General features: G+C 43.0%; 3 protein-coding genes across 3 annotated transcripts in view; 2 read left to right on the forward strand and 1 right to left on the reverse strand.

Moving 5' to 3' along the window:
- Positions 1-886: 886 nt before the first annotated feature.
- LOC146191678 (solute carrier family 35 member F3-like) overlaps positions 887-27,835 on the forward strand; it is a 74,519-nt gene continuing 47,570 nt past the window's right edge. The window contains exon 1 of the mRNA XM_084602200.1: positions 887-1,373. Coding sequence (XP_084458326.1) covers positions 1,325-1,373 — 49 coding nt within the window. The 5' untranslated portion in view covers positions 887-1,324. The remainder of the gene's footprint in view (positions 1,374-27,835) is intronic.
- Positions 4,500-10,554, reverse strand: LOC146191679 (uncharacterized). The gene is made up of 4 exons (XM_084602198.1): positions 8,769-10,554; positions 8,394-8,651; positions 6,548-6,808; positions 4,500-6,270 (listed from the first exon to the last, which is right to left on the reverse strand). Exons 1-4 carry the CDS (start codon positions 10,279-10,281, stop codon positions 5,474-5,476), a joined length of 2,829 nt encoding a protein of 942 aa, XP_084458324.1. The 5' UTR covers positions 10,282-10,554; the 3' UTR covers positions 4,500-5,473.
- On the forward strand, positions 12,893-27,377 carry LOC146191680 (uncharacterized). The gene is made up of 8 exons (XM_084602199.1): positions 12,893-13,286; positions 14,494-14,594; positions 17,495-17,723; positions 19,385-19,446; positions 19,511-19,681; positions 22,751-22,825; positions 24,006-24,246; positions 26,863-27,377. The coding sequence occupies exons 1-8, from the start codon at positions 13,088-13,090 to the stop codon at positions 26,976-26,978; spliced, it is 1,194 nt and encodes a 397-aa protein (XP_084458325.1). The 5' UTR covers positions 12,893-13,087; the 3' UTR covers positions 26,979-27,377.

Below are 27,835 nucleotides of genomic sequence, written 5' to 3' on the forward strand. Positions count from 1 at the left end.
TCTCTAGAGAAAAGCTCCTAAAAAAACAAAAACAAAAAACTATTTTTTATGGCGTAGCAGTTTCTTCTAAACATCGGACTATGTAATGTGCCTTGATGATCTTAATAATGGCCGACACGGCCCGAATTTGTAGCATCCTTCGAGACTATGCCACTCATAGGGTCGGCTGATACATTGGAGGCAGTTAACCGAAAGCAAAGCAGCGCTACAAAAAAGCGGTCGAGATGCAGCACGGATGTACTAACGTCGATCACTTGGCACTGTGCTTCCACATTTTTAAACTAACATTGTCAAGTTTATTTTAAAGGCATGCAGAAAAAGAAAAATACCAAGAAACCCACTTTTATTCTAGTTTTAAGAAGGCGATGCCACTTGTTGATATGCAAATATACTGAAAACTTGAAGCGGTACGTCTAAGTCGCAGCTTTCGCTGGGATAACGTACAACCTCGCCCTGCGCGCCTGCCTGAAATGAGGCGATATACGTTTTTCACTCTTCCTGTTCTATATAAGAAATGTTGCAGTACTGGCAGAAGGCTATCTGCGGAAGTTTGTAATTTTCAAGCTTTTATCCCTGGGCCTCGTACGTCGAGTTTTCAGCGAGCGTAAACACCGCAACGCGGAAGTGCGTGTTGGGGCAAAGTAGACGTGATTGAACGGGGCAACTATGATAACAGGTCGAGACACGTGTGCCTACTAATTCTGCCCGAATGCCAAACTTCCTGCCTTACGTTGATTATTGAATGCCAGCTACCACTCGCGCGGAAACGCTTATATTCATTAGGTCTATTCACCAAACACGCACGCCACACAGTTACACGCTGTTTTGAACTGTCCGCATAAATCACCTGGCGACCACGCGGCCCGCGCCCACTTCGGGGCCAACGGTCTCATCAGGCGACGATTTTTCCTTTCCCTCGGCTCCCTCCTTCCTTTCTGCTTTCCTCTCGGCTGGGTTGCCAGGCAACCATCGTCGCCATAGCAACCACCTCCCGCCCAGTTCCTTCCCCTCGTTTTCGGTGGCCACCATGTCGAGTGTCCGGGCTTCCCGGTCCATCAGCGAGCCGTTGCCCTTCCTTCGAGAAGAATGCCTTCAAAACTGAGCGCCGTGCCTTCGAACGGCAACGGCGACGATGCTTTCCGTCGACGAGACAGCGACGCAAGTCAAGGAAAACGCCAGAGAAGAACACAGAAGCGGCTCGTTTGCGGGCGTAGCGGTGCAGGCATCTCGAGAATCGGTGGAGCGGGGATGCCATCTCGGGTCAGGCAGGGCTCACCCTTCGTTTGTGCCAGTGGGAAGAAGCCAGCCAGCGAGGCCTAGCTAGATGATGCTTCTGAGCATCGTGAGCCGCTTCGGCTTCTACACGCCGCCCGGTGAGTGTGACTGTCGCGCGCTAATTTTTGCAGTTATTGTATCGTCCGACAGGCACGGAAGTGCACTTTAATCTGTGAACCTTTCGCCATATCAATTCAAACGGCGATCGGCCGCTTCAGTAGGTACGTCTCGCAAATCGACCTTTTTTTCCCTTCATGATTTAGCCGAAGATTATTGTCAAGCAGCGGCAAAACGTGAAATTCAACGGACGGAGCAGGGATCAAGCCTTGATGAGAACTGTCGTAATTGGTTTACATGCTGATGAGCGAGATATAAACGTTGGCTTTCAAACTAGTGCCTGGCGAACAACTGAAGAGACAACAGTAGCTGTGCACTGATCTTTTTCACAAAGTCATCGCACCATGCGTATTGTAATAAAGAGCAGTGTGTCTCGTTAGCACCTACGAATGCGCACTGAAGATAATACTTTCTTTCATCGCAAGGTTTCAGTGGATCACTAGGAAGCTCTGAGTTGTCCGTCTATTAGCGTCGAAGTGCTTAGAGAAGAAAAGGTATGCCCTTTTGTGTTGAAAACTGCATCGATAAGTAGTACAGGCACCGACAACGCTAAAAGCGAGAACACGGGAAAAACTATTGCGCAGCGCGGTGCAGTCTTTCATGTGCGCTCGCTTTGCTTTCGTAACTGCTTTGTTGTGGCCATTATCGATGTGCGAACATGGTGCGTTTAGGTATTGGGAAATAAAATACAATCTTAATGTGCAGAGCGCCGTTAATTATAGGCTATAATTAAGGTCATTAACGTCAGCGATGAGTGCACAGACCTCTTGAGTAAGGCAGGGTGCCCTATTGAAACGACTCCGTATGCAGCAGTACGGAAAACGTAAGGATTCCGTACATTTTCTGCATCACACTTACGGAAAACAAACGGATTTCATACGTTCGTTACGGAAGTCCTTGCGGAACTTACGGATTACATGCGGCGGATGCGGATAGCCGTGTGCGGAGAACATATAGACGACATTAGGTCGATACGGATGTCCTAATGGAGTGTACGGAACATGTACGGCGATTGCGGACGGATGTGTGCGGAGCATACGGATTCTTCACTGACATGATGCGGTAACTACGGAGTGCGTACGGTTGATGCGGATACTTCATTCCGCGTGTGCGGAAACTTCGCCGTACAGATCAGCAAATGCGGAAGAAATGGACTTCACCACAGCCGCTTGAGCCACGTCTCGAACGCAGTCGCTGCAAATAATTGATAAAGGCTGTTTCGCTTGAACTTTTTTAAATTTATCAAGAGAACATACGTATATGTATATGCCACCACGCACAGCAGTCGGCAGCGTGAATGATCGCCACGCCTTGGCTGCTATCACTTTGAATGTTATCAGCATTCATTGAACATACGCATAGTACCTAAAACTATCACGAACTTCGGAATAAAGAAGTTGCATAAGCGATTGACACAGTCCGCGTAATAGTTTGAACACTGAACTGATACTTATTCATTCTTCTTCGCAGTCCGTTCGCGGGTGATTTTGTCATTGCGCGCGGACCTTCACTTAGAAACGTTTTTTTTTTTTTTTTCATTTTCTCATGACGAAACGTATGTGGCTAGGCTGCACGTGGGCAGATCTTTACTGCAGACTTAATTCGTTGTATCCAATAACGTGGTTTTCTTTCTGCACATGCATATATATATGTTAAAAATTTGCTTCTATACTGCTGTTTGTTAAATCGAATAAGGATATTTATTTCTTCTTAGGACGCTCTAATCTGTTGTAATTTATCGCTTTGTCTGTTTTAATGTACATTAAGCATTTCATTTGTGGACATGTTCATTTTGCAGAATTTTATGAACACTTGTAAACAAGGCTGCCGGAAATCAGAAAGGCAAAAAAAAAAAAAAAAAAAGAAATCTACTGTAAAGGCTTGTTCTGTGACAATAGCTTGCGCATAGATAAATTTTTTTCAGTGATCGACCCTTGAAATGCATGTTGAAGAAGCATTTTTTAAAGCCCATGCATATGTCTATATTTGTGAAATACATTTATTTCTGGGCCTTCAAAATGTTGTTTTGCTATTGAACTCCTCAGAAAGGGGACTATGAAAATTAATGCCATCTGTCAGTTGTACAGAAATCACTGCACTCCTTGGAAAAACTGGCCTATATACTAGTGCACAAGACAATAAGGGCTATGTGTAAGTCCTTTTGAGGACATACGCAAAACTTATGTCAGTAGTCGAGCTTAAGCAATGCATGATAAAATTTTATTTATTTAAATATAGTTAGTTATATAGGGTTTTATGGCGCATAAGCAACGGCGACTATTATGTGCCTGTTATTTCTTTAATTGCAAAGAAACCTCAAGCACCAGTTATAGATAGAATACGTTCAAGCACAGGTTTTTCAAAACAATTGCCATTATTACACCTTGCACTGGTGTCCTTTTACAAATGGGCATAACAAACACAATGCAGATAACTTATTTATGTTATAAAACAGTTAAATTTGAAAAGCAATGAGACATAAAAACAAATATCAGGAACTGTACTGTACAGCTTTCAAAATATGTTAGACATCATTTATTGCTTCTACCTTCAAAGCAGTGGCAATTTTCAAATGTGTGAGCAAGAAATAGCAAACTAAATGTATATATTGATTAGCCTGCTTTTTCATTCTATTCATAAAATTACATTTCCACTATCCTAAATAAGATGGCAGTAATAGGTGTGATTTCCCTGTTGCATATTTCCTCAAAAATAAAACTAGTCATCACTTCCATATAACAAAAGCAGCAGACTTCACAAATCAGCATCACAATGGTAGAAACAACTTTAGAAAGCATGAACATAAATGCTGCCACGATATAAAAATTAATGTGTCCCAAGTATATAAGAGCCAATTTCAGCTCTAAATTATTTTGTTCCTGCATTAAAATATAAAGCAAGAGGAAGCATTCATGACAATGGAAATGGAAACCTGGATAGCTGATAGTGAGCCATTATAAAAATACACTGAGACATATGCAATAGGACACTAAACTAAAGAGACCATGAAGCAGTGTTTATTGTGGTCCAGAAAAGCTGAAATATGAGTTATGTTCCATACCTCCCCCCCCCCCCCCCTCAATTGATAAACATAAAAATGTCGCCGATTGAAATTTTCCCTCCTTCTCACTGCAGCTTACATGCATCGACATAGCAGAAAAAAAAAGATCAGATCTGTGGCTGTATTTTAACTTGGCTTCAAATTCTAACCACTCATCTGTGGGTAAAAGTGATACAAAAATACCAAGTTGAAACACGGGCCCTGCACAGCACCCTTATATGTCGCATGCTGAACTTTGGTTGGATTGCTTCCAGTGAATACATCTATTTTTTTATGCGACTCACCTTTCTGCATGTAGGAAGTAATGTACATCAGCACTTGCTATATGTCATCTTTGCATCAGTAATCATTCGCTGTGTGCTCTACACTACACACGGAGATACATTATTTGGCTGCAATGTTCACTGAAACATAAACTTGCAAGTGAGCTTGTTTATAATTAAGCCACCCTAGAAAGGTGGTGCAGAGCCTCTTTATAATTGCGCTTCTAATAGTTGCACAGCTTCCCTTCCTTCCTCAAAATAACTGCAGAAAGTAGTGTATAATGACAATAATCTGATTTGCAACATGCTCAAGAAAACAGTAAGCAGCTTGAACTTTAGAGTAGTGGATGCTCCTTTATACAAGACAGCAAGACATTGAAAATATTCAGTTAGCAGCTAGTAGCAAAGTTTTGCCATCACTGCACTCCCACATGTTTATTAACAGTAGCTACGTCTTACAAATTGTGGGCTATACTGAGTAACATTTCACCACAATCTAGTCAGAGTGCACTGTACAAAGCACATGCCCAATATGATGGCTCAGTGGTTATGGGGCTTGACAGCTGAGTCCAAAGACACAAGTTTCAATGCAAGTTAAACACATAGTGTCTATCTACTGTACAATGCCACTGGGCATTTAAAAGAAAACACAGGTGGTTGAAACTGCCATAACCCATTATGACAGCATCTCTCATAGATTCAGTCGCGTTAAACCCTATAAGCCAAACGGAACAGAGTACAAGCAAATTATGAAATCTTAATCCCGCTCAATAAGATTCGGCAAATCACATACATACGCTGTGTCATCAGCTGGAAATTCAATTAGAAGGCATGGTGCTGAAATATCATTCAATTTCAATATTGACGGAGCAGTCACAAGAGACAAAAAGCACTCAGTAACGTGTCCTGGCAACCTTTGTTTGCTATCAATGCAAACCAATTTCTTACAAAAAAAAATAGTACTAGAGCCATCAAAACAATCATGTTCTATCTCTAAAATTCTGTCAATGACAAAGTAGTCGCTGCTCAATGCTTGTACAGCTGTGCTATTACTCTTTTTGGCCTTTTTGTATGCCCGGCTGTGCAACACAGTTCCTTTAAAAGAAAGACGAAAGTACTCACACACAGTTCTAACATTGCCAAACATTACATGCAAAACATTGCTCTCTTCTGCTGACAGGCTAGGTGTGTAGTTGGCATGACCGAGAAGACATGCCCCATCAATGCGTGTAGCTGTAGCAGTCAGTGGATTAGCCAGCATGAAGTCAATGAGGTCTTTCACTTGTCTCTCAAAGGGATAAAGTATCGTCACAAGCTGCAGCTGTTGCAGCATTAGTAGCCGCTCCACCACCTGATTCGGCACCCCTTTTGCAGCAGTTATCATTTTAACAAGCCTGCCATTCCCATTCTCAAAAACAAAAGCACTATGCCCCCACAGAGGTCCAAAATTTCTAACAGCTGTTACGAGATGAAGCAACTGATGCAGATTGAATGTCATCATTCGTGGGCTATAGAGCGTCTTCATCCTGGCAACAAACTCCTGAAGCAAGTGACCTGCACCACGAACAAGAACAAATAAAGAATAGCACTAGCAAAAAACATTCTGTGCAATAAGTAGCAAAAGAAGCATAGGCAAGGAAGTTTGGTTTGTTCAGCCTATTGCAATAGGATTTGCTGAATTTGACTAGGCACTCATTTTATTTTTAGTCTATGCTAAAACATGAGTGTAAGGCAAAATTTTGATCTTTCTTATGTTTTGTGTAATTGTTACAAAAATGTGAAATAATAAAACACTGAAACTACAGAGCTGAACAAAATTTTTAAAACTTACCAGCACGCTGCAGCTGCTCTTCGCTCAACTCTTCCAAAAGCAGTATAAATACGGCGTCAACAAACAACATGAAATGGTTTAAGTGTCGTTGGGGAAGGATGTCCGAACAGCATGGCACAGCGTAAAATAGGAGCCAATGCCGCCATTCGCTTGCCTTCCAGTGGCAACGGTCCTTAATTGACCGTGGCAGCCTTGTGAAGGAATGAGGGGGCTTGATTGCAAGTAGCCTTTTGTCAATTTGGTCCATTGTTGTGGGACGCCCTGAAAAAAAAAAAAATTAATGTGCTTTCACAGGAGATAAATAATTAAATGAGGCAACCATATATAAAAACAGTTATTACTAACCATACAGAGAATTATGACATTTAAATCTGTGCTTGTGCCCTAATGAAATGAAGTAATGTTGCTGTGAGCAATAAGAAAAGATTATATGAAGTTCAAGCAGTTATGTTCGAACGTATAATTGTGATATGGACATGCAAAAACTGCTGACAGTTCTTAACAAGGTTGACATATTTTATGAATTAGAACAGCATATGCACAGTAGTTATTGCCTGTACAGCTTTGTTAGTACACTGTCACTGAAACAGCTTCAATAAGATATGCCATTTATCTGAGTGAGCTGTTAGTCACCATCTGCTGCTCAATGAATCATTTGAAAAAAACAAACAATAAAGATGCTTGCAAATTATTTGCTCATTAGTTATAAAACAGTCATGCAGTATTCATTATTAATGACACAGAAACCTGCTGCAACTTTTAATGCAAATATGGCAATAAGAAAGCGTAAAAATCTTTTGGTTTAGGTCAGTTTATACGGTTTAAAATCTTAAAGCAAGTCAGGCTATAAGAGAAGGCAAAGTAGAGGGCTCTGGAAATTTTGACTACCTGGAGTTTCTTTAACGTACATTGACATCGCACAGCACACGAGTGTCTTGCTTTTTGCCTCGATTGAAAAGTGGCTGCTGCAGTTAAGATTCGATCCCGCATCCTTGAGCATAGCAGTCGAGCGCCCTAACGACTACACCAACATGGTGGGTCAAATATCTTTTCTTCAATCAAAAGCAATAATGTAAAAAAAATGAAATGCAGGATGCTGTATACTTGCTTTTTAGGCTAAGAAAATTAACCTTGTGCTAGTAATATGAAAGTTAAGTGCAAAATATGAACATGTCCACAGAAGTTTCTTGCCAATGTACAGCTTATTTTACCACTAGTATTTTGACTAAAGTTAAGTTCAATCTCTGCTACAATTATCATATTTAAGTGGAAGCAAAATAAGAGTACCAGTGCACTGCATGATGACACTGTAGATTAAGTAACCCAAGGTGATTTAAATCGCAGCTCATCATTACAGTGTGCCTGAGTGACCACCTGTAGCTTTGAGAAGTTAAACCCCACTATTTGCAGAATGCACAGAAAATAATTTTTTTTTTAGTATGAACATTGTTTATGAGCAGTCATTTTCGAGAAATGGAACACACAACCATCACATCTAATATAACTTTGCAGTAAAAGAGCAAAATTGTTGATATAAACAAGGACATTTGGAATATGATATTTTCTTGCCTGAAACAGTTGACCAAGAAACAACAGTGACAGCTAGGTGGCCAGTAGAATATGACCATCATGCATGTGTCACTATGTTTAGCAGCTGCCAAATTTATAAGCAAAGTAGGCTGAACTTTTAGCGTATGCACACTACACCCAGAGAGTTAAAGGTTGTTACTTTTGCATGCACAAATACCTCAATGAGGCTTTTCGAGCTAGTGAAGGAGAACAATACTTCCCTTAAAGCTTGCGAACTGCATGCATAAAGTTATATGAATGATTACTTAATACAAACCTATGTAAAATGGTTCTTGACTGTTGCAGGAATCCAGCCAGTAGTCAGTGAGGCACTTGGCCACACCGAGAAGAACACAGTGCATGTATTCAACTGTCTGTCCAAACACTACGTTGAAATGCTTGAGGCGAGCCAGTGGCGACGGCCCCTTTACCCCATTAAGAGGTTCGCCATTTTCCAAAGCTAACTTCATTTCACGAAGCATTGCCTTCGGAGTCCGTTCGTCATTCACTACAACTTGCATGTACCTTTGCCCACCTGTAAAAAAAAAAAAAAGACACTTTCACTTTCCACACAAAGCAGAACTTCAATGAGTGCACTGGAAAAACTATAACAAAGCTGGCAAATCAACTCAACTAGAAAATTCCACCCTACCTTCGAGATGCTCTGCGCAGGCATAGCACCAGGGGCAACCAAATGTTCCATTAAATTGCACCATATTGGCAACGGCAGCACGAGCAGGAGCATCAACGCAACAACATACGGCGTACACAGCTGAAGTCATCTTCACTGAAGACTCTTCCCATACTATGCGGCCCATTTCACTCATTTCATCCACAAACTTGCCCATGAAGAGTTCCATGTCAGGGTGCCTTCCAAACCAAAGGCCACCAACCAAACAGTTTTTCATCCGAATATCGGGTGGAAGTTCATTGATTAAAAACTGGATTGGCCACACTGATGATGAAGAAGATTTGAAGACAGGGCTACCGTCGGTATTGAAAGTCAGGGTGATATCCATCCAGTTGAGCAAGCCACTCTGACGCAGATTCCTGCAAATGGCCCCACTTGTTATGTCCTTCAATGTTACATTCATTTTCAGGATTTCTTCTTTTAGGTTTGCAAGGCTGTTGAAAAGTATTGTTTTTGTTTTTACAATCAAACTCTTCAGCTGTTCTTTCATGTCGAGGATAACAAAAAAATTTCCTTTGGCTTTCAGTGATCTAACATTGCTTTCGTGGACACAGGTGGGGCACTTCATTTTATCTGTACCAGAGACAGGCGCAAGGAGGCTGCTGCAGATGTCACAGTAAAAAAAATGCTTTGCGACGCGTTTTGTTTTGGATGCCCATAGCTTGCGAAACAGATGTTTAGATCGAGGAAGTACGTTGCCTTTAAAGCCAAAAAGAGCGTCGATGAGAGCGAGCAGGTCATTGAGGGCCGTCCAAGTGAGGCCGTGCGCGACGACGAAAGCCATAATCATTACGACAGCGGCTGCTTTTGTTGTAGTGGAGCCGGGAAGCGTTGCTGTGCCCATCTCGGCAAAGCCGGGTGCCAGCAACTCATCTTCGGACCAATCCTTTTCGGCTCCTTCTTCAAATTCGGAGACAGCATCCTCATCGTCCCTTATGTACTCGGCGTCGCTATCAGAAGTCTGGATGTAATCACTATCGTCCCCTATGTACTCGGTGTCGATATCAGAACTCTCGATGTAATCCGAGGCTGCTTCGTTTCCACAGTCGCTCAAAGCTGCCGCTGTCGGTCCGTTTGCTGGCGCACTCATAGCTGCGCACGGTAGACGTGTCATGTCATCTGTGAGCCCACCACTCGGGATGACAGCATCAGCTCCTTCAGAACTGTTGTGTGAAGCTGCAGATGCTGAATTCAACGACGTCGAGTTACTAGAAGATGACTCAGGATCGACCCCACTGGCACTGAAATTGTCAACAGTAGGTTCTGCGGCTGAGGTCGCGCCACTCGCTGTCGAGCTGCCGGAACATTCTGAAGGACCGCTTCCTGACGCTGGCGCACCGTCGAGAAGTGTATCACGTTTATTTTGAGAACGTTGGCGCTGCCTTCTCCAGTACATGGTGGACACTGGAATCACGAATGGCTCATCCGTGTCTAAGTATCGCTTCCGACTACCTCTCGTCGTAGGGCGACTCATGTTGCCAATGCGTCACTGTGTTAAACACAAGAACAAAGTGTCAGTGCTGCAAAGGCGAAAGTCGACAGAAAAAAAAATGTGTGGTGCTCACATGGAAGAATAGTGAGAAAGCACAATGTATGGTGTCAGAGCATGTAGATTGGTGAGTTGACGAGATTCATACAAAACTGTAGACTGTGCTGCGGGTGGTTGTCGTTGAAGTTGGGGTACGATAGTGTGACCTCTGGTGGTTGCGTTGCTGTTCTTTTGTAATTGTTTGCCAGCTCCGGTATCTGCTATATGATATCTGAGGCACCTGAACTCCCTGAACTGGGGCAGCGGAAATAAAGGGATAGTGAGGAAGCGGTAGCGGAAATCAGAGGTGAGCGACAGGGCATGAACGAACATAATTGTTGCTTCAACTAATATTAATTGTATTTTATTTATAGATAGGTACTATATATTTGACACATCAACACTCTGCCATGAAAACGCTTTTCTAAAACCAGAGCGGGTGAATTCACGGTAGCTCGTGGCCTGTGGTGCGCCGTCGCAACGTCCGCGGGAGGGCGCCGTCGCAACGTCCGCGGGAGGGGGGAGGCTCGCTGGTATAATCGCGCTTTTACCTCGGTGGAATCAGCCTGCCATGACCTTTGAATTCACGTTACGTGTATGCCACGTACGGGCAGATGCTGCCAACTCGATCGGGTCGCTCCTCCTATATGGGAGGGTGATATCACAATCAGCCTACCAGAACCGTTTGCATTCTCGTTACCCCTAACGATACGCATGCAGGCACGTCCATACGGCTTGATTGAAGGGTGACTTTATATGTGGGCTGATAGCTGACGGTCTCGCGTCATAACCTTATAAGTATGAGCTTAAGTGTATATTTATTTATTTATTTGTTTATTACAAATACCGACCGCACCCAATAATGTAGCATCTTACGCTGATAGGGCGTGATAAGGGAATAATGTAGCAGGCAAAATAAGCTCTTTGCTTTCGCAATTCAACTAGCGTTAACCAAAGCTAAACCACAACTAATTTTTTAAACATGCGAACTTCTGTGAACTCCTTTCATGTCATCAACGCGCCCACGTGTTATTTTGTATCGTCGAAGGTTTGACCTGTCTCAGTGCATGCTGAGTTCGTTACTATATAGTGAGCCGCTCAGCATGATTAATGGAATAACGATGTCTCAGAAACCAGCAATTATGAACGATCGTTGTTCCATTAATATCGTGCTGGCCGGTCCACTTATAACGAACTCAGCAGCACGGAGACAGGTCAAACCTTCGACGATACAAATCGACATGGGCGTGCTAATGGCATGCACAGCACTTTCTGAAAGAGCATTGAATATATATAAATTTAAAAAGAAAGATAGTGCAAATTTCGCACGCGCCCTTATTCTAGAAAAGCGTTTACATGGGATAGTGTTAGTGAGTGAAATATTTCGGTACCTCTGAGGCACTATAACAACCGACAAATAAAATGCGTTAAATATTAGCTGAAGCAGTATTTTCCGTTTTGTACAGTTGGGTGGGTGGGAGGTTGGCGGACCTAACAACCGTGCTCAGGACAATCATGCTCCAAACCGGCCAGGTCAAAGCCATACTACAGTGCCGTCGCTAGGAGGGTGTAGCCCGCACCGTACGCAGCGCTCAGGGGCGTGCAGCTGGACAGTACGAGTGAGGAAAGGGTGGGGAATGAAATCAATTATTATCTAAAGGCGCGCATTGGTGCCGCTGAGACACTGACCGGCAAGTGCAGAACGAATTATTTGTTTTTCGTAAGTAGTGCTTGAAAACACATGTTTAGTTTATGCCAGAGACTCTAAGTCATTTTAACGTTGGGCCGGGCCTGTGTACGTACTATAATGAGCAATATGAGCAGAAACACGCGAGCGCATGACAAATAGCCTCGAAACCCACTCTGCTGCAAAACGGCAGCTGATTGCGAGGTGCTAGCGATGATAAGGCGCTTATGGAGCGCAGATTGTGGAGAGTGCCTCTAGTTTTGCGCTTAATACCGCGCTGTTTACTATCTTTTTTTTTTTTTTTTTCTATGTGGTTGCACGTGTGTCAAGCAAGTTCCTAAATGAATATTTTCTGGTCAACGTTTTAAATTGGCCCACATAGAAAATAAAGGGTTAACAGCGGTATTTGTTGCAGAAATACAGACAGCACGGCCCACGATCTGCGCTCCATAACCGCCTTATCACATCTAGCGGCCGGTGCCTTGCAATCAGCTGACGCTTTGCAGCAACGCTAGCAAGACCGGAGTGCCAACAATTGGCGCAACCGCGGCGCCCTTTCTACTTTGTTTCCGACAGCAGCAGCAGCCAAGTGGCTTTCAAGGGCCATGCGCTCGCGTATTCCTACTCATATTACTCATGATAGCACGTGCGTGCACCCTGGAAGCACCAGCAACCCGATACCGGACCCCCGCACAGGAGCGCGCACCCGTCGCACGCCGCCGGCGGCCGCGCCGCCGCATCGTCTGTTTGTGTTGTGTATGTTCACTCTCCTTTCCCAAGCGGGGACCGCTGGCAGTATATCTCTCCGGGAGAGGGAAGGGGAGTGGGGAGGGGGGCTGTTGCCGCGTCGCGCCTCCGCGCCGGCTGCGGTTGCCCCTAGCGACGCCACCGGCCACCCACAGACAGTCAGGTAGCGCTGTAGCACTGTAGATCACGCTTAGGCTTCTTCGGCGCTTCGCAAGCTTCGCCCTATCGCCTCTTCGGCGTCTTTTGTTTTGCGTGGCTACTCTGTTGATCCTCGTGTTCCGTCGTGCAGCCCCAAGTCCCGTCGTCGTGTGGTCGGTAATGAGCTTAGAAAGCCCTATGTACGCTTACGTCGTGTACGAGGACGGTGGAAGGGCCATCGTTCACGTTTCTTTGATCAAAAATTTCAATCCGCAATCCACGAAAGACCTTGCAAAATCTAAAAACATCTATTGGCGTTCGAAGACCGACGATGACGAGGAAGAAGGATATTACGTCGGCGATGTGGAGGAATTGGCTGGTAAGTGGTGCAGTATTTAATTCATTCATATTCAGTAGCCCTAATTAGCGCTCACTGGCGTGCCTGAGTCGTTGCTCCGCCATGTTTCATGTGTTGATTCGCAAAGGAGTGACTTTTTTTTTCTTTTTGGGCATTGACTTTTTTTTTCTTTTTGGGCATACACCTTTGCGGTGTGATTACACAGGACGGGAGGTCTGCTAATATATCGATTTTCACGAAATCGTGTCAGGATGTGACAGCGCGCCACGAGCTGCATGGGGACTGAATGACGTTGTTTGCCCGATGCGCCTTGCCAGCTTATATTCACGTTGTTGGCACTTTTACGCTAACGAGATGCGCCAGCTACGAAACGTGACCTGTGTGATTTTTTTATGCCATCACTGCAGCAAAAACGTGGGAGCAACATCGTCTTTGTTGCATTGTAATTGCTTTCAGATCTATCGCAGCCCAGTCTTTGACGCCGTGTCTATATAAAAAAGAAACACTATCAAGCTCCTTCGTCGGTCTGTATGCGCTTAAGCAGCGAGAGAAATAAGGAAACGCAACGAGGACTTTGCCCTGAGTTCAAGCATCGTGTTTATCAAACCACGAAAACGACTTTCCAGCGCTTAGGTCCGCGCACCTTGAATCCACTCATTGCCGTCACATTTTCGCGAATTTTCTGTTAGCATGGCTTATATCCCCTTTCATTGCATGGGGCCAAATTAGGTGAAGTGCAGAGCAACATGGTTTGCTCGGTGCTGTATTTAAAACCTCGATATGCAGCCGTCGGTGAAAGAATGTGAAAATAATAAATGAACTAAAAACATGCAGGCTCAGGGTAGCAGCAGATGAGAACATTTTCATGAAAAGCTGTTGTGGCAATCTTTAACGTAGACGGTACGATAGCCCAACACAGCTTCCCTTCAAATTTAGAGCGGTCACGTGCACATGATCAGCCCTCATTGGCATGGAATGCATGAATTTGTATTTATTTATGCTTTCTGTAAGTTCATACGCAGTTCTTGCAAAACACAAATGATTGCTGTAGAGATCTCATGCTTGACCTTTATGGTTACGCCTTTATACGCTTCTACTTGTGTTCACTCCAGGCATTGACAGTTGTGTTTTGATGGAGATGAAATATGTGGGGTGTGATGTCTGTCCAAGTCACATCACAGGAAGTTGATTATATTTTTTTTTCCACTGCAAAATTCCATGGTTGCAGTGACAAAACAGGAGCTGGCCAGGAAGCTTCAAAAAAGGCGCATCAGATGGCCGGACAATGTGTTTGACTGTGCCCAGACTCCTCCCACAGAGCTTCAGACGGTATGTTCTTTAGTGGGAGGGTATAGTTTAAGTTTGAAAAGGTACATTAGTGGAATATTGTAAACAGCTGTATAAATAGCTGCTTTTATCTAGTACCGTGCTATACTATGACAGATGCTTTTTTTTTTTTTTTTTTTACTAAAGGGAAGCACGTAACCCTCAAACACTGTTCTGGCATCACTGAGAGTCTGGGTAACCAAAGTACTTCACAAGCTGGAGACAAAATAAGGAGCCTAGGCGAAGAGACACGCCCGGCAACAACCAAGCAAACAATTTCACGAGCGCAGACAAGGGCACTGGAGAGCTGCTAGCTAATAAAAAAAATGCAACTTGAAGCTATTGCCACAGAGCAGTAAAGCATACGCACCAGCAAGGCCACTTTGATATATTAATTCATGCCCTAAACTTGATTTAAATCTTTGAACTCATTTTTCTCAGTTTGAATTTTTTGCAAGAGCACTTTAGTTATAGGAAAACTACTATGTCTAAACTCTTCCGCAAAAGGCTGCTTTCGAGGTGGTTTATGAAGTAAAATTTTGTTGGGAAGAAGATAAGGTGTACTTTTTGGACTCCTCTAATTATTCCATAAGAAAAAAAAAATTAAATATGCGACGTGCAACGACAACAGAAAAAAATGTTCATTTATAAACCGCTCAGATTTTTGCAAGAATGTCGTAAAGAACCCGCAATTTGACTTATTTAGCACAATGGAGTACATAGAAGTTATTTAAGCACGGACGATTAGTACATCCTCATGATTTTTTAAATGATAGTTTTGCTAAACTGACACACGTAATTACTTATCATGACAGCTAAAACTTTTCTCTTTGCGCTGTGGTGATAAACCAATCTGTGGCACATTGCCAATTGACTGCAGAATCTCTGCCACAACTTTTGCATGCAAGCGCAGCAGACTGACTGTATGAGTTTGTTTTCAATGGTCTTGCCCATGTAAAACAATACTGATTGATATAAAAGGCTCCCCAAATCCCACTCTTTGGATGCCTTCAGGAGGCATCCAAGGAGTGCATATTGTTCTCGCAAGGAAAAACACTGCGATAAACACTTTGAAACAAGTAACAAAACCAACGAAACGAAATGCAGCCGCGGAGCTACTGACTACTACGGCACGGTCAAGTTCCGACACATGGCATATGGGCCAACGTGGCTGAAGCTTACCGCGCTGCTAGCAGCAGTGCCAAATTTCCCGTGGTGGCATCGGCGCACAAGGGGGTCATGCACAACCATAGGAAAGTGCTGCGGTCCTCACACTTCCCCATTCTAGCCACCCTAATAGTGGTTTGCTAGATACCCTGCTTGGGCTAGAGACACGCCGGCGGCACCCAGCTTTTTCAGCGACTACGTAGAACTTGCAGCACCAAACCTCAATGCGAGCAGAAAGCGATGCGTTACGTGACGCATTTCATCACAGATGGAAGTGACGAAACTTTGAAGAATCAAAACTACATAACGACCGTCGTAGACGTTAATGCACATGATAACGAGGACCAAATGAGCGGGCGTGCGGGCCGCGGGCTGGCCGTCAACACCGCGATTACATGCGCTTGCGACCCTGCCGCGGTCCAACTCACGTAAACCTATCATCATGCCATCACGTAGTATATCACCCATTCTAGGCACTATTCTTGCCACTGTACTATTCTTTGTAATTTCACATTTCACGCATGCAGTAGTACATACTTCCTGCACCTCGCACGTACTCACCTCATACCAACTTCGATTTGGCTACATATGGCTACCATGTTGTTACAACCACATCTGGGGATCTCGGATCCGTCCGGCTTTCCCGACGGATCTCAAGGCCCATATCGGAGAAAAATGCGTTGGGTCCGTCGGAAGAACCCTACCGATTGGGTCCGTCCGCCGTACCTCTGAAAAATATTCCCCGGATCCGTCCGTCGTATCCCGAAAAAAAACGCACCGGGTCTGTCGGACGTACCTTTAAGACCATTGATCGGGTCCATCGGATGTACCTTTAGCCACAGCCCATATTATATAGCTATCATAGTTTCTAGTATGCATTTAAGCCCTAGTAACTTCTGCATTGGTGAGCAATGATTTTGGCTGTCATAGGTTGTGTTTGAGTACTTTTCGAGAAAACAGTTATTTGTTTCCTGCACGATTACATTAAATTCTGAGTGTGAAGTTATCGTTATGAAGACATGGAGCTACTTCTACAGATAATTCCACCACTTACTAAAGTTTGTAGCATCAGAATAGCAGTAATTATGGCTCTGTATTAGCTGCTGCTACTTTGCTTGTCGTGCAATCACTAAAAATATTTCCATTAAGACTTGCTCATGATTTGTTACTTCAAATGATTGCTCAGTAGTGTGGCTTCAGATCACTCGGGTTTAAATGCAGCTTTCAGAACGTCATTACTACTGTAACTTTGTTATGCATAGACCACATTTCTTTCATTGTACTAGCCTAGTGGTCAGTTGTGATGGCTTATGTGTTGAATTTATTGTAAAATGGGACGGTATTTGTGAGCTCACTGTACACATACATACCATATGTGTATGAAGGAGCACTTTGTGCGGTCTTGAAATGGTGCAGTTCTCTATCATCATACAATTGGACAAGCTTTGAAATATTTCTCGGGTGATGCTGGATGCAGCCTGGAGGGTGGAACCATTCATAAAAGTTTCGAATTTCCAATTGGCTGTACAGCAAGCATGTGCTTGTGCTGTAGGGCTGACTACCACTGCTCTAGACTAATGCTGATACATTGCTAAAAGGAGGCATTCTGTGCCCCAATTAGAGAAAAAAAAATAATTACTGGTACATGTGAAAGGCACCTTTTATCCTAAATGCTCTATTGAATTAGTCTGCTGATGTAAACATATCTTTCTTTCAAACACCTTTTACTTTGGCAGGAGCCAAGCCGCAAAGAAAAGCAAGGGAGAAAAAAAATGACGAAAAGGAAAAGACTGGAAGATTTAGCAGCTGACATCACATCATCGGAAGAAGAAGAGCTAATTGAAAAGAAAATTCTCCACAAGAGAACAAAAAAACTTGAGCAAGAGATAACTTCCTTGAGGAACAAGCTATACCAGGAACGAAAAAAAAACTCTGACTTGCAGCAAATTGTTGTCAAAGGGATGGGTATGTTATCAGGCTACATGTCCATACATTGCCTGCATATATAAGAGTGGTTTTGTTAGTGATATCCAAACTCTCCTGATTGAAATAACTTTTGTGCAGAAACTGATGCAGTATGCAGGACACCAAAACTATACTTGATCTCACAAGCTATCTGCAGCACTGCAAAAGGCAGAGGGGGCCCTTGCAATTGTGCTCTATGTGGCTCTCGCCTCTGCCCACTATAATAAAGAATTGTGCTCCTACTGTCACCCCTGCCAATTTGGGGGAGGAGAGGTGCATAGGAGCACAACTGCCTATTGTACGCGTGATCTTGATTGGACTCAGGTGCCTCTGCCTTTCCCAGTGCTGCAAATATCTTGTGAGACAGAGCAGAAGTATAGTTAGTGTCGTTTTATGCACAGATGTGTCGTGTGTGCACAGGTGTCTCGAAATTGCAAGGGAGTTGTTATGGTACCACTTACAAAATTTTTCTTGCAGAGAATGCTAGGACAAAATAAGCATTTTCTTCCTAGCTATTGAAGAAAGCTGTATTTGCCTCCTGTAGAACTGCTACAGTGTAGCATGGCATATAGCTGTGATTATTGGATACCTTTGGCACACAGGCTGCTGTCAATTGGTGCCTGGCTGGGCAAAATTGTTACAGCAAACTTACCAAAATATCATCACTACGAAAGTGCTAAAGTCCAACATTATTATACCTAAAGTCACAAGCTGAGAGTCTTGGACGTGAAAAGTAGTTGCTTATTGGGAAAAACTGTTTGGATACTTCTGTTGGACATAACTGTTGTTGAAGTACACGCAGGCCACTTCATGTGCTTGGTGACCACAGTGTGCTAAAGCAGCAGTTTCAGGCTACAACCCACATGGGGGCTTTATATTGAAAGCAGACGTCGCATGTTGCCCCCTTTCAGTCTATTGAGTCCCCACTTGATTATGTTAGGCTCTTCAACTCTTGGAAGAACGCAGCAGAGCAGGTAACAACAACACAAAGTGTAAGAGGCACACACAAGCACACAAGGACAACACAAGGAGCAGCATTGTTCTTGTGTGCATGTGTGCGGCTCTTACACTTGGTGTTGTTACCTGCTCTGCTGCCTTCTTCCAACAGATGTGTGACCAACTAGCTCATTGTTTGACTCTAGTTAGGCTCTTCACATTACTAATTTATCGCTTCCTGCTAAGATGAACGAAGCACCAGTTGGTAATAAGTGGTTTAGCTAGGGGTGTGGCCTTCTTTCATGCTACTAGCCACATTAGTGCTACATCCACCTATATGACTGCAGACTAACAATCTTATAGGGTTGAAATAGCATGCTTATGGAAAAAATTCGCCAAGACTTCTATTTTATTGCTTTTCTTAAAGTGAATGTTTTGAAAAAGTGGAGTAATGCGGTACTGGGTACTATGTTTGCTTAAATGTTTGTATTTTTTCAAGCATTTAATTATTCGTCCGTTCAGGTAACTTTGTAGCTGTAACTGTTTTGTGTTTTCGTTATGAAGGGCATATTTAAATTATAAGGCTGCTTGAATAAAAAAAAAATGAACGTCGCCAGATACATGTTTGTGTCGGGGTGTTCATAAAATGCTGTCGCAAGCACAAGCTTGTTACATTATCACTCATATAACCAATAAATTGCACGCTGTTTTCTTGTGCCATGCAGAAAACATCCAGAATGATATAGATGCGCACCACAAAAGATGCAGGTGTCAAGACAAGCAAAAGGTAGGCACACTACTAGGGAATTTGGAGTATGTTTCTAATTAACTTCTGCTGTACGGCTTTGCAGGTGACCATGACGGAAGAGAACGAGCCCGAAGGGCATTTTCAGACCTCAGCCACCCCACTGGGGACAGAGACGGCGAACTTGGGCATCATATCTCATGCTGGGCTAGCAGACCCTGAAGCTGATCTGTATCTGATGGCGCCAACTGCGCTGCCTTTTTGCAGTGAGGAGAAGGTAGGCCTTGCTCTTTTGTGTGAGGGTGGTGTTTTTCAGTAAAAATAAATATTGATAGCCTATAATTGGCAGTATTTACTGCCAGGTCTGCTACTCATCAACCAGAGGGCTGCCATTGAGTACTTCAAGCATCCAGTCTGATGTGATCATGAGAAAGCCTAACAATGTAGTATTGAGCTGTTCTAGCTTTTTGACAGTTTGAAAATTCAACTATTTTTCAAATGCTTCTATTATCCCCATTAGGTGATAGAGGTCAGTTGGCATCAAATATAGGACTTAGCATATACATGGGAAAAGGCTGCAGTGGGAAATAGGGTAAAAGGTTCATTGCTGAGCCGATGTCATGGGGTGAAATGCGAAAGCAGATAGAAATGTTCATGATATATACATTCCAATGTGTAAATGTTTCTAATGTTTTAGATGAGAGTTGAAAAACTGCATGATATGAAGCGAGGCCAAGTAATCGCCTGTGGCAATCGTAATGCAACTGCTGCACTCACTGCTGCTACTGCAGTGGCATGCACAGGGGTATTGTGTTAGCTCATAGCTCACCTTGATGCCTGACTGGTAGCGGTTTGGGCCCAGCTTATTCTCATAGTTGTAAAGTGCTGTTAATTGATGGACAAACTTTGTTTTGTATTTCTTTTATGAGCTACTGCAATCAAACAATAACTGTTGTGGCTCGATTGGCCTCTTTTCGAATGGATGGAGTTCAGATATAAGTTGAGATTCACTTTAGAGGTTAGAGTTCATGAAATCTTTTAATGACTTTCCTAAGCCAGATTCACACGAGGTAGAATACAACCCTTCTTGTGCAGGAAATTTTGTACATGTCACAAAATGTGCTACCTTTGCACTTATGTTACGTCGTTTACCAGCAGTAGAGTGCACTTTTCGTAAATGACACTCGCCGTATGTGACAAGGGTATTAGTTGGGAGAGCAACCTTTAATCTAGCATTGCACTACCAATCCTGTGAATGCAAATAGGGAGATGACCTGTAATTCACACCTGAATTCCATGAGACTTCACTGGTTTAGTGAAATGATAAGCAAATCTATAGAGAGAAAAGTGAGCCCTACTATAGCTGAGGCAAAGGACAATGTACTTAAGCCATCTGGCAGTCCTCCTGAGAAAACAATTTGCCCTTTTAGATGTCCCTCAAGTACATATATATGCCAGTAGGATTTTGTCCTGAAGATGGGGAGGGGGGAGATTGGGGTCAAAATGTTTCATAAAGTTTCTTGTCACTGATGTCAGCAGCAAAATAAGGTGCACGAGTGGAGGAGGTGGCTTGTGAGGATGAGGGGCAACGGCTGGTGTTGCTTTGGGGGGGGGGGGGAGCCTTTTTCTTGCACCCCATGATGATGCGCAGGTCTGTGACTATTTATTGGTGTCTGCCCTTTAACTAGTTTGGGTTGTGTGCGGACAGATCATCTTGAACGTCTTCCTTTGAGCTCTCAAGGTAGCGTCATTGCTGACTCGAAGTTCTTGAGGAAACTCAGGTTTTCTTAAGCAGCTGGAGTGAGGGTGGTTTCTGAAATGAATAATAATCATTGGGTGCCACATGGAGTGGAGCTTCAAGTGAAGGCATGTTTGTGAATATAAGTTATGCAGGGTATGTTGCTGGGCTAGTTTGTACTTGTAGAAAATCATGGAATCGCAGCACTGGCAGATGAGGACAAATGTACGAGATACACAAACTGCGCCGAACTTAAAACATTATTTTGGATGTGTTTTCATCTGCACTTTATATTTAACAGAAGGGCATCAACATGAAGTAACCACGTCCCCTTTTTTTTTATCACGAGAAAAGCCAGAAAATTGGCCGGGCCCACGATACCGATGCCATACGTAAACACTAACGAGGCATAAAACAAGGCATAGAAGCAAGTAAAAAGAAAAGGCATGATAACAAGTGAAAAATGGCAACGATGAGCCAACAATTGACAAGGCAAAATTCATGAAGAGGTAAAAATGCGTAGAAAAAAAAATTGTAGGCCAACAAACAATATGTTAAAAAACTCGACGCCATAGATAAAAGCAGATTACAGAAATTCGTAAATGAGGCAACAATTCATAGCCAAAAATTCAATGAGTAGCCAGAATCAGGTAAAAGAATGAAATAAGTGAGGCAACAATTAACAGGCCAAAAAAATGAGAGGGGTAAGAAAATATTCTTTGACATGGCTTGGAATGCAGAGCAATCATATTGACCCAGACAGGAATGTGATCTCTTTCTAGGAGGGCTACTGAAGGCACACTGGCACAATCGGCATTCAGGTTATCAACGATGGCAGCTTCATTTATTTATTTCCCGCCTCAGCTGGCTCTTCTTTTTTTGTCAAGATTCTGGTATTCACAAAGTTTGGAGTGTGGCTCATGCAGGGTGAGCAGTCTCAACAGTGCAAAGCCAAGTTGCTTGATTTTTTGTCTTTTATGTTCAAGTTATGCTAAGGTAATCTTTTGTATGCACAGTGGCCTGTCTGCGGAACATAATTTTTGCTAATGGCTCATTATTGCCACTTGTCACTTGTTATCATGCCCCCTTTTTTTTACATGCTTGTATGCCTTGTTTTATGCCTCGTTAGTGTTTTTGCACGTCATTGGTATTGTGAGCCCGACGTTTGCCTTTTTTTCCGGCTTTTCTCATGATAAAAAAAAAATGGGGATGTGGTTACTGAGGCGTTCATATCTGCCTTGTAGGTGCACTGCCCTTCTGGTAAATATAGTGTGCAGATGAAAATGTGCAAAATAAAGTTTAATGTTCAGTGCAGTTGCGCGTGTGTACTAGTCCCTTTGTTCTCGTCTGTCATTGCTGCGATTTCATGATGTTCGAGGGGGATATGCTGTTGCGTGATGGAGGAGATTTGTGGAAGGAGAGGCTATATCTCAGAACTTGTTTGTTCAAGCTGCTACATATGTTATCATTTGAGGTAATGCCTGCTAACAAAGTCTTGTGTGCTCTCAACACGCTCTCTTAAATGCAATTTTGTATTGAGAATTTTGTTGTCTAAACCTTGGTTTGTACTAGTTATACTAGTTACCCTATACATTCGCTTGTTTCCAGATTGCTTTCCAGCCACCAGATGAAGTGATCAGTGTGGCTGCTGACAATGCTGCGAGCACCACAGATGACAGTCTGGTATGAATGAAGGTTAAGTTTATTAGCATGGGGAGGGGGGCATGTTTTTTATAATAATTTTAAGTCGTAAAGAAGGCTGATTATTATTTCCATTTCAGTCATTTTCTAGCCAATCTTGGGGATTTATTAACGTTTGGAGCCCTTGGTAATCTCTTAAATTTCAACGTGACCTTTTGGCACAGTGCAGTTAGTTCTACTAAACAGTAGCCAATTGTAATTCCGTTTCTTGTCACAGGAACACAGTAATGTGACAGTGCAGACCAGCTTGAGTTTCTTTGGTTTTGTTTATGGGGAAGAACATTCAAAAGCGACTCAGGCGATTGGAAACGCCATAGTGGAGGGCTCAAGAAATTTCGACCACCTGGGGTTTTTTAATGTGCACTGACATCACACCGTGTATGGGCGGCTAGCTTTTCGCCTTCATCGAAAAGTGGCTGCCGCTGCCGGCTTTCTATCCCTCATCCTTGGGCACAGTAGTCAAGCGCCCTAACCACTGCACCACCATGGCAGGGCACTAGCTTCAGTTTGTCATCAGTTTCCCTTGAAATTGCATGTTAGTGGCTCCCATATAAACTCGATTGCTTACTGTGGGGTGCTTTATTCCATCTAGATTATTATTACTGCATTCCTAATATATGCACTCATGCAGGGATCCTTTAATGCACTGCAACCCAGTGTGATGAATGCCTAGGCATATTTCCAAAAAGTAATCTGCCGCCTCATTGTGTGTATATTTAAAGTTTTCAAGTAATCCCACCGTGGTGATGCTGTGGGTAGGGCGCTCTACTACTGTGCCCATTGATGTAGGATTGAATCCCAGCTGCAGCAGAAACTTTAAATATAGATAGGCACTCATGTGCTTTGCGATATCAATGCACGTTAGACGTCTCTCATAGCCTTTAGTTGCTTTGAGGAGATAAATTCACAAACCAAGTCTAAAGTTTTCAATTATAATTGCTGCCCAAGAGCATTGTTAGAGTACAAAACATCGGTCATTTTATTGTCTGCGTTGTGCCCTAGCCATATGTTCAGTAGGCATGATATAGTGGACATATTGATCTGTTGGCTTTTAAAAAAAACATACACTATGAGGAGGTGCTTAGTTTCCTCATTTCTGCTGGACATATGTCTAAGCAATATAGAGTAACTGTTGATTTTGCTGTTCTTTTTTACTGAACAGGTACAGCTTGGAGGGGGTGTAAGTATACCCGCTGAAAAATGGGCCCACCTGATGGAACAGCCCAAGGACAGCCTTTTTGTGCGGGATACTGCCAAGGCGATTTGGGGAATCCAAAACCTCTATAACAGGAGTGTAACGGGGGCCCCTTGTCGTCGGCACCTGAACAAAGAGGGGGATCCAGAAGGGCCAGAAAGAAAAGGGAAGAAGGCCCTCACACCTAAGAAGTTGGAGGCACTGAACAGTATGTATTTGTTGTTATCTTAAAGCTTAGGACAGTCAAGAAAAACTAAATAGGCTGCACTGCTTTGGTAGCATTGTGTGATACCAGATATGTTCTTACTTTAAAGAAAGCTCTGGAGGCCAGAAATTGCCTAGATGCAAATCACATGTACTGCTAGTTCATTCTAGAAAAATGTTTCACTCTGCCGTGGTTGTTGAGTGCACTTTTTTTCTGCCGTCAGTGAGTACATGCCAGTTTTAGCTTATCAGGAGTACAACAGCTGTGCCGATAGCGCCATTTTCATATAGCTGCATATTTCTGCGCCAAGCTGTGCCAAATGTTAAATTCATTAAATTTGCGCCATGCTGCATCAAAAAGCCTTGACTAGCCGCAACTTTGCCATACTCTGGGACAACTTCTGCGGCCGTGATGTCTAGTCACGACGTTTCAAAAACAGCAGCCTGTGTAACTGGCCTTTTAGTTTTATTTTGATATATTGTTTGATACCGCACCATGCGGTACAAAACACTTATTTACAAAAGAGGTGCACGCCAGATTCCTGAACGAAATATGCCAAGCGCCTGTGATAGGTGGCCCTTGCTAGATTTCCTTTGGACCACATCTATGCGGCCCAATATTCAATTTCTTTTTTCTTGTCCCGAAGGTAAGGTTTCTTCCCTGTTGAACAGCTCCAAAGTTAAAATTCATGCTGCAAAGTGCAGGCTTTTTTTTTTTCCTGTGAGCTGCTCCAAAAATTGCTACAAATCCCATTTCTACTGTTGCACCCCTGCTTAATGCTCTTGTTCTTGATATGACTGTTTACTTAAGCTGTAGGAGATTTTGTGCCTTGAGTACTGATGTGATTGGATGGTTACAGTCCACTAATAGCTTCCAATAATGCAGTTTTCACAAGTGTGCTGTGTTCAATTGGTGTTTATAACATTTGCATGTTAGAGTCTGTACGCTAGGCAGCTGCATGGGCCTTTACATTTGGTAGAAGTGCCGATCATCTGTGCTTATTCCATAAAAATTTTATTGTGGGCCCACTAATGTAATACGCAACAGTAGGCAAAATAGTGCAAGAATGGCTATTGTTTGTAAACTTATTTGTTGGTAAGCAAGCTTTTCATGAAGCAGATCTATGATTTGGCAGGCATGAACTCAATTTTCCCCACTGAGCTGAATGTTGCATGAGTTGTTCCATTGCTTCTCGCACTCTCTACTTGCTGAAAAGTTATTGCTTTAGAAATTGCATTGGTAGCATGACTAGCTGGTGCAGCTGAGCCATTTTGTCACCCTGGTGTGTGCCTCTTGTATGATGCTAGGTAGAACGAGAGGAATATAGTTTACACGGTATGAAGGAGCACTGAACAAGTGTAAATGGGGGGACGTCTCAGTTCGTAGGTGGAGCCATCGTTTCGACAAGTGGACTTGTCTTTGTCTGGGCAGATAGATCAACACTGATCAAGTTTTAAGAATTGTTCCCCTTAGATATATCCCTTATCAGGGCTCTTTGCAAAGCCTGTCCCTTTGTAAGAAGGTGTATCTGCATCAGACCAGCTTAAGTGGTGACTAATCATCCACCCGATATTGTAAGTACTGCCGCTTTTATTTCTTTTGCAGGCCACAGGATTCCTGGTTCCAGGCTGAGAAATACATACTGAAGAAACTTTCTTTTTCACTCCATGGCCTATTTTCTTCTCACCCAATTTCCCTCTCCCCAGCTTTTATTTTTCGGAACAAAAGCGTATTTAAACCCCTGCCAGTGATGATCGCTTTGCCCAGACGAAGACAAGTCCACTTGTTGAAACGGCTCGACCTGAGAACTGAGGCGTTCCCCTTTTGCTATTAGATTGGAGGCATAGCTACTAAAAACACGTTGACAGCAACATTTATTGATACATTGTTGATGTGGATTAACTAGTACAATGTGCAGCTAACTAAAGCGTAGCAATGAGTGTTCACGCCACATGCGCTCGGTAGATAGGCATCATAGTTATTAGCCTGACTAAGTGCGCAAAGTGTGACATGGCGAAAACTACGCAGAACCCCCTCTGCCAATGCTGCTTGGTGTGAACAGTTGCAGACATTGTCGGAATGCAAATCTTCCATGGTATTATTGCTCCTAAATTGCTCTTTGAAAGTGGTTCAGAAGAGAAAAGTTTACTGGATTATCCACATACAGGTGCTCATGTAGATGCCACACCTTTTTAAGCAGTTAAAAAAAATGTTCCATCTCTGGATTTCATGTCTATAATAGTAATCACCTAACGTCATATGCTGTCAACATTAAAACCGAAACTGATACTGCTAGTAGATGAGCTGAAAGGTTTATAAAGTAAGAATTTTTCTTGTTTGTACTTCAACCTCTACAACACAAAGGGTGTATAATTAACATAAAATATCAACACAAAAATTTGTCTGGTTCTTAAATGTACTTGCATGGCACATTGGCAAGTCCATATATGTTTAGAACGGTTGTTTGTTGTGAATAAAAATCATGTCCATAGTGGCTACAGCAGATTCCCACACTTCTGCTAGGTAACAAAAAATTTGTGCAACATGAGAAATTTTAGTAAAGATGTGGTTGCATTCTAATACATGTAATTCAAATTGCCCAAAACTTGATTTTTACAGATGCCTTCGAAAAGCACCTGGCGAGGCACCCGTCAGATGTCCCCTCATTCAAGCGCCGCGCTGGAGTGAACCGCTGTCTGGCGGACTTGCTGAAAGTGATGGTGACCAAAACGTAAAGCCTGTGTAACAGTTGGTTACTATAGTAAAGGTTCGTTTTCTACAGTTGATGTTGGCTTCTGTTTCTTGCACTGTCAGTGTATGGTCTATATGATCACTGAATTGATGGTGTGGGCTTCATTACAATGCTATTTGTGTAAATGCCTTACCAGAAATGTAGGTGTGCAGCCTGCTTAAATACCTAAAATCATGCCAGTATTGATCAGCTGCTTCATAGTACAAATACATATTTAGGGAAACATTTTCATTATTTTGTGATGGTTTTATTCTGGCATTTCAAATACATGCAGGGTTCTTATTAGATGCATGTGATATTGTGTATGATATGAAATTATTTTTTCAACTGTTTTGAAGAGGTTTACACTATCCATTTAAGCTAAGCTGTCCATATAAAATGGCTGTCCATATGCAGAATTGGCTATTTTTGCGTGATATGTGTGTAGCTTACCATCATATGTTTACATTATACCTCCACCGTGGATTCTCTTTATACTTTCTCCCTTCCCTTGCGGTGCGGTTCAGATGCCCACAGAAACAAATGACAGATACTGCGTCTTCCCCTTCCTGTGGACCAATTAAAAAATTCGGAATCCATGTCTGTATGATTTCAGTCTAATACAGAGTGGTTTTCGTATGGTACGGAACCAGTGTCTATATAGTGTCCGTATGACTGCAGTCTGGTGCGGAGTTCATTTGGCTTCCGTATGGTACGGATTTCATATGGTTCTGCGGAGTCCATTTTGTTTCCTTATGGTGCGGATTTCATATGGTTCTGCGGAGTCCGTATTCCAATAATTGCGTATGAACGGAAGATACGGAATCCATATATGCGGATTTTTTCAGTAGGGTGGATGCT

The sequence above is a fragment of the Amblyomma maculatum genome, chromosome 4, assembly GCF_055883805.1.
Source record: "Amblyomma maculatum isolate TAMU_Amacu chromosome 4, ASM5588380v1, whole genome shotgun sequence".
Taxonomy (NCBI): Eukaryota; Metazoa; Arthropoda; class Arachnida; order Ixodida; family Ixodidae; genus Amblyomma; species Amblyomma maculatum.

Bases quoted from the DNA above. Each gene is read 5' to 3' on its own strand.
- LOC146191679 (XM_084602198.1), bottom strand. From the start codon at position 10,281: ATGAGTCGCCCTACGACGAGAGGTAGTCGGAAGCGATACTTAGACACG. The intron at 8,652-8,768 runs GTAGGGTGGAAT...TTTTTTTTACAG, and splicing joins CTGCGCAGAGCATCTCGAAG to GTGGGCAAAGGTACATGCAA. The intron at 6,809-8,393 runs GTTTGTATTAAG...TTTTTTTTTCAG, and splicing joins TCAAGAACCATTTTACATAG to GGCGTCCCACAACAATGGAC.
- LOC146191680 (XM_084602199.1), top strand. From the start codon at position 13,088: ATGAGCTTAGAAAGCCCTATGTACGCTTACGTCGTGTACGAGGACGGT. The intron at 13,287-14,493 runs GTAAGTGGTGCA...CCATGGTTGCAG, and splicing joins CGATGTGGAGGAATTGGCTG to TGACAAAACAGGAGCTGGCC. The intron at 14,595-17,494 runs GTATGTTCTTTA...TTACTTTGGCAG, and splicing joins CTCCCACAGAGCTTCAGACG to GAGCCAAGCCGCAAAGAAAA.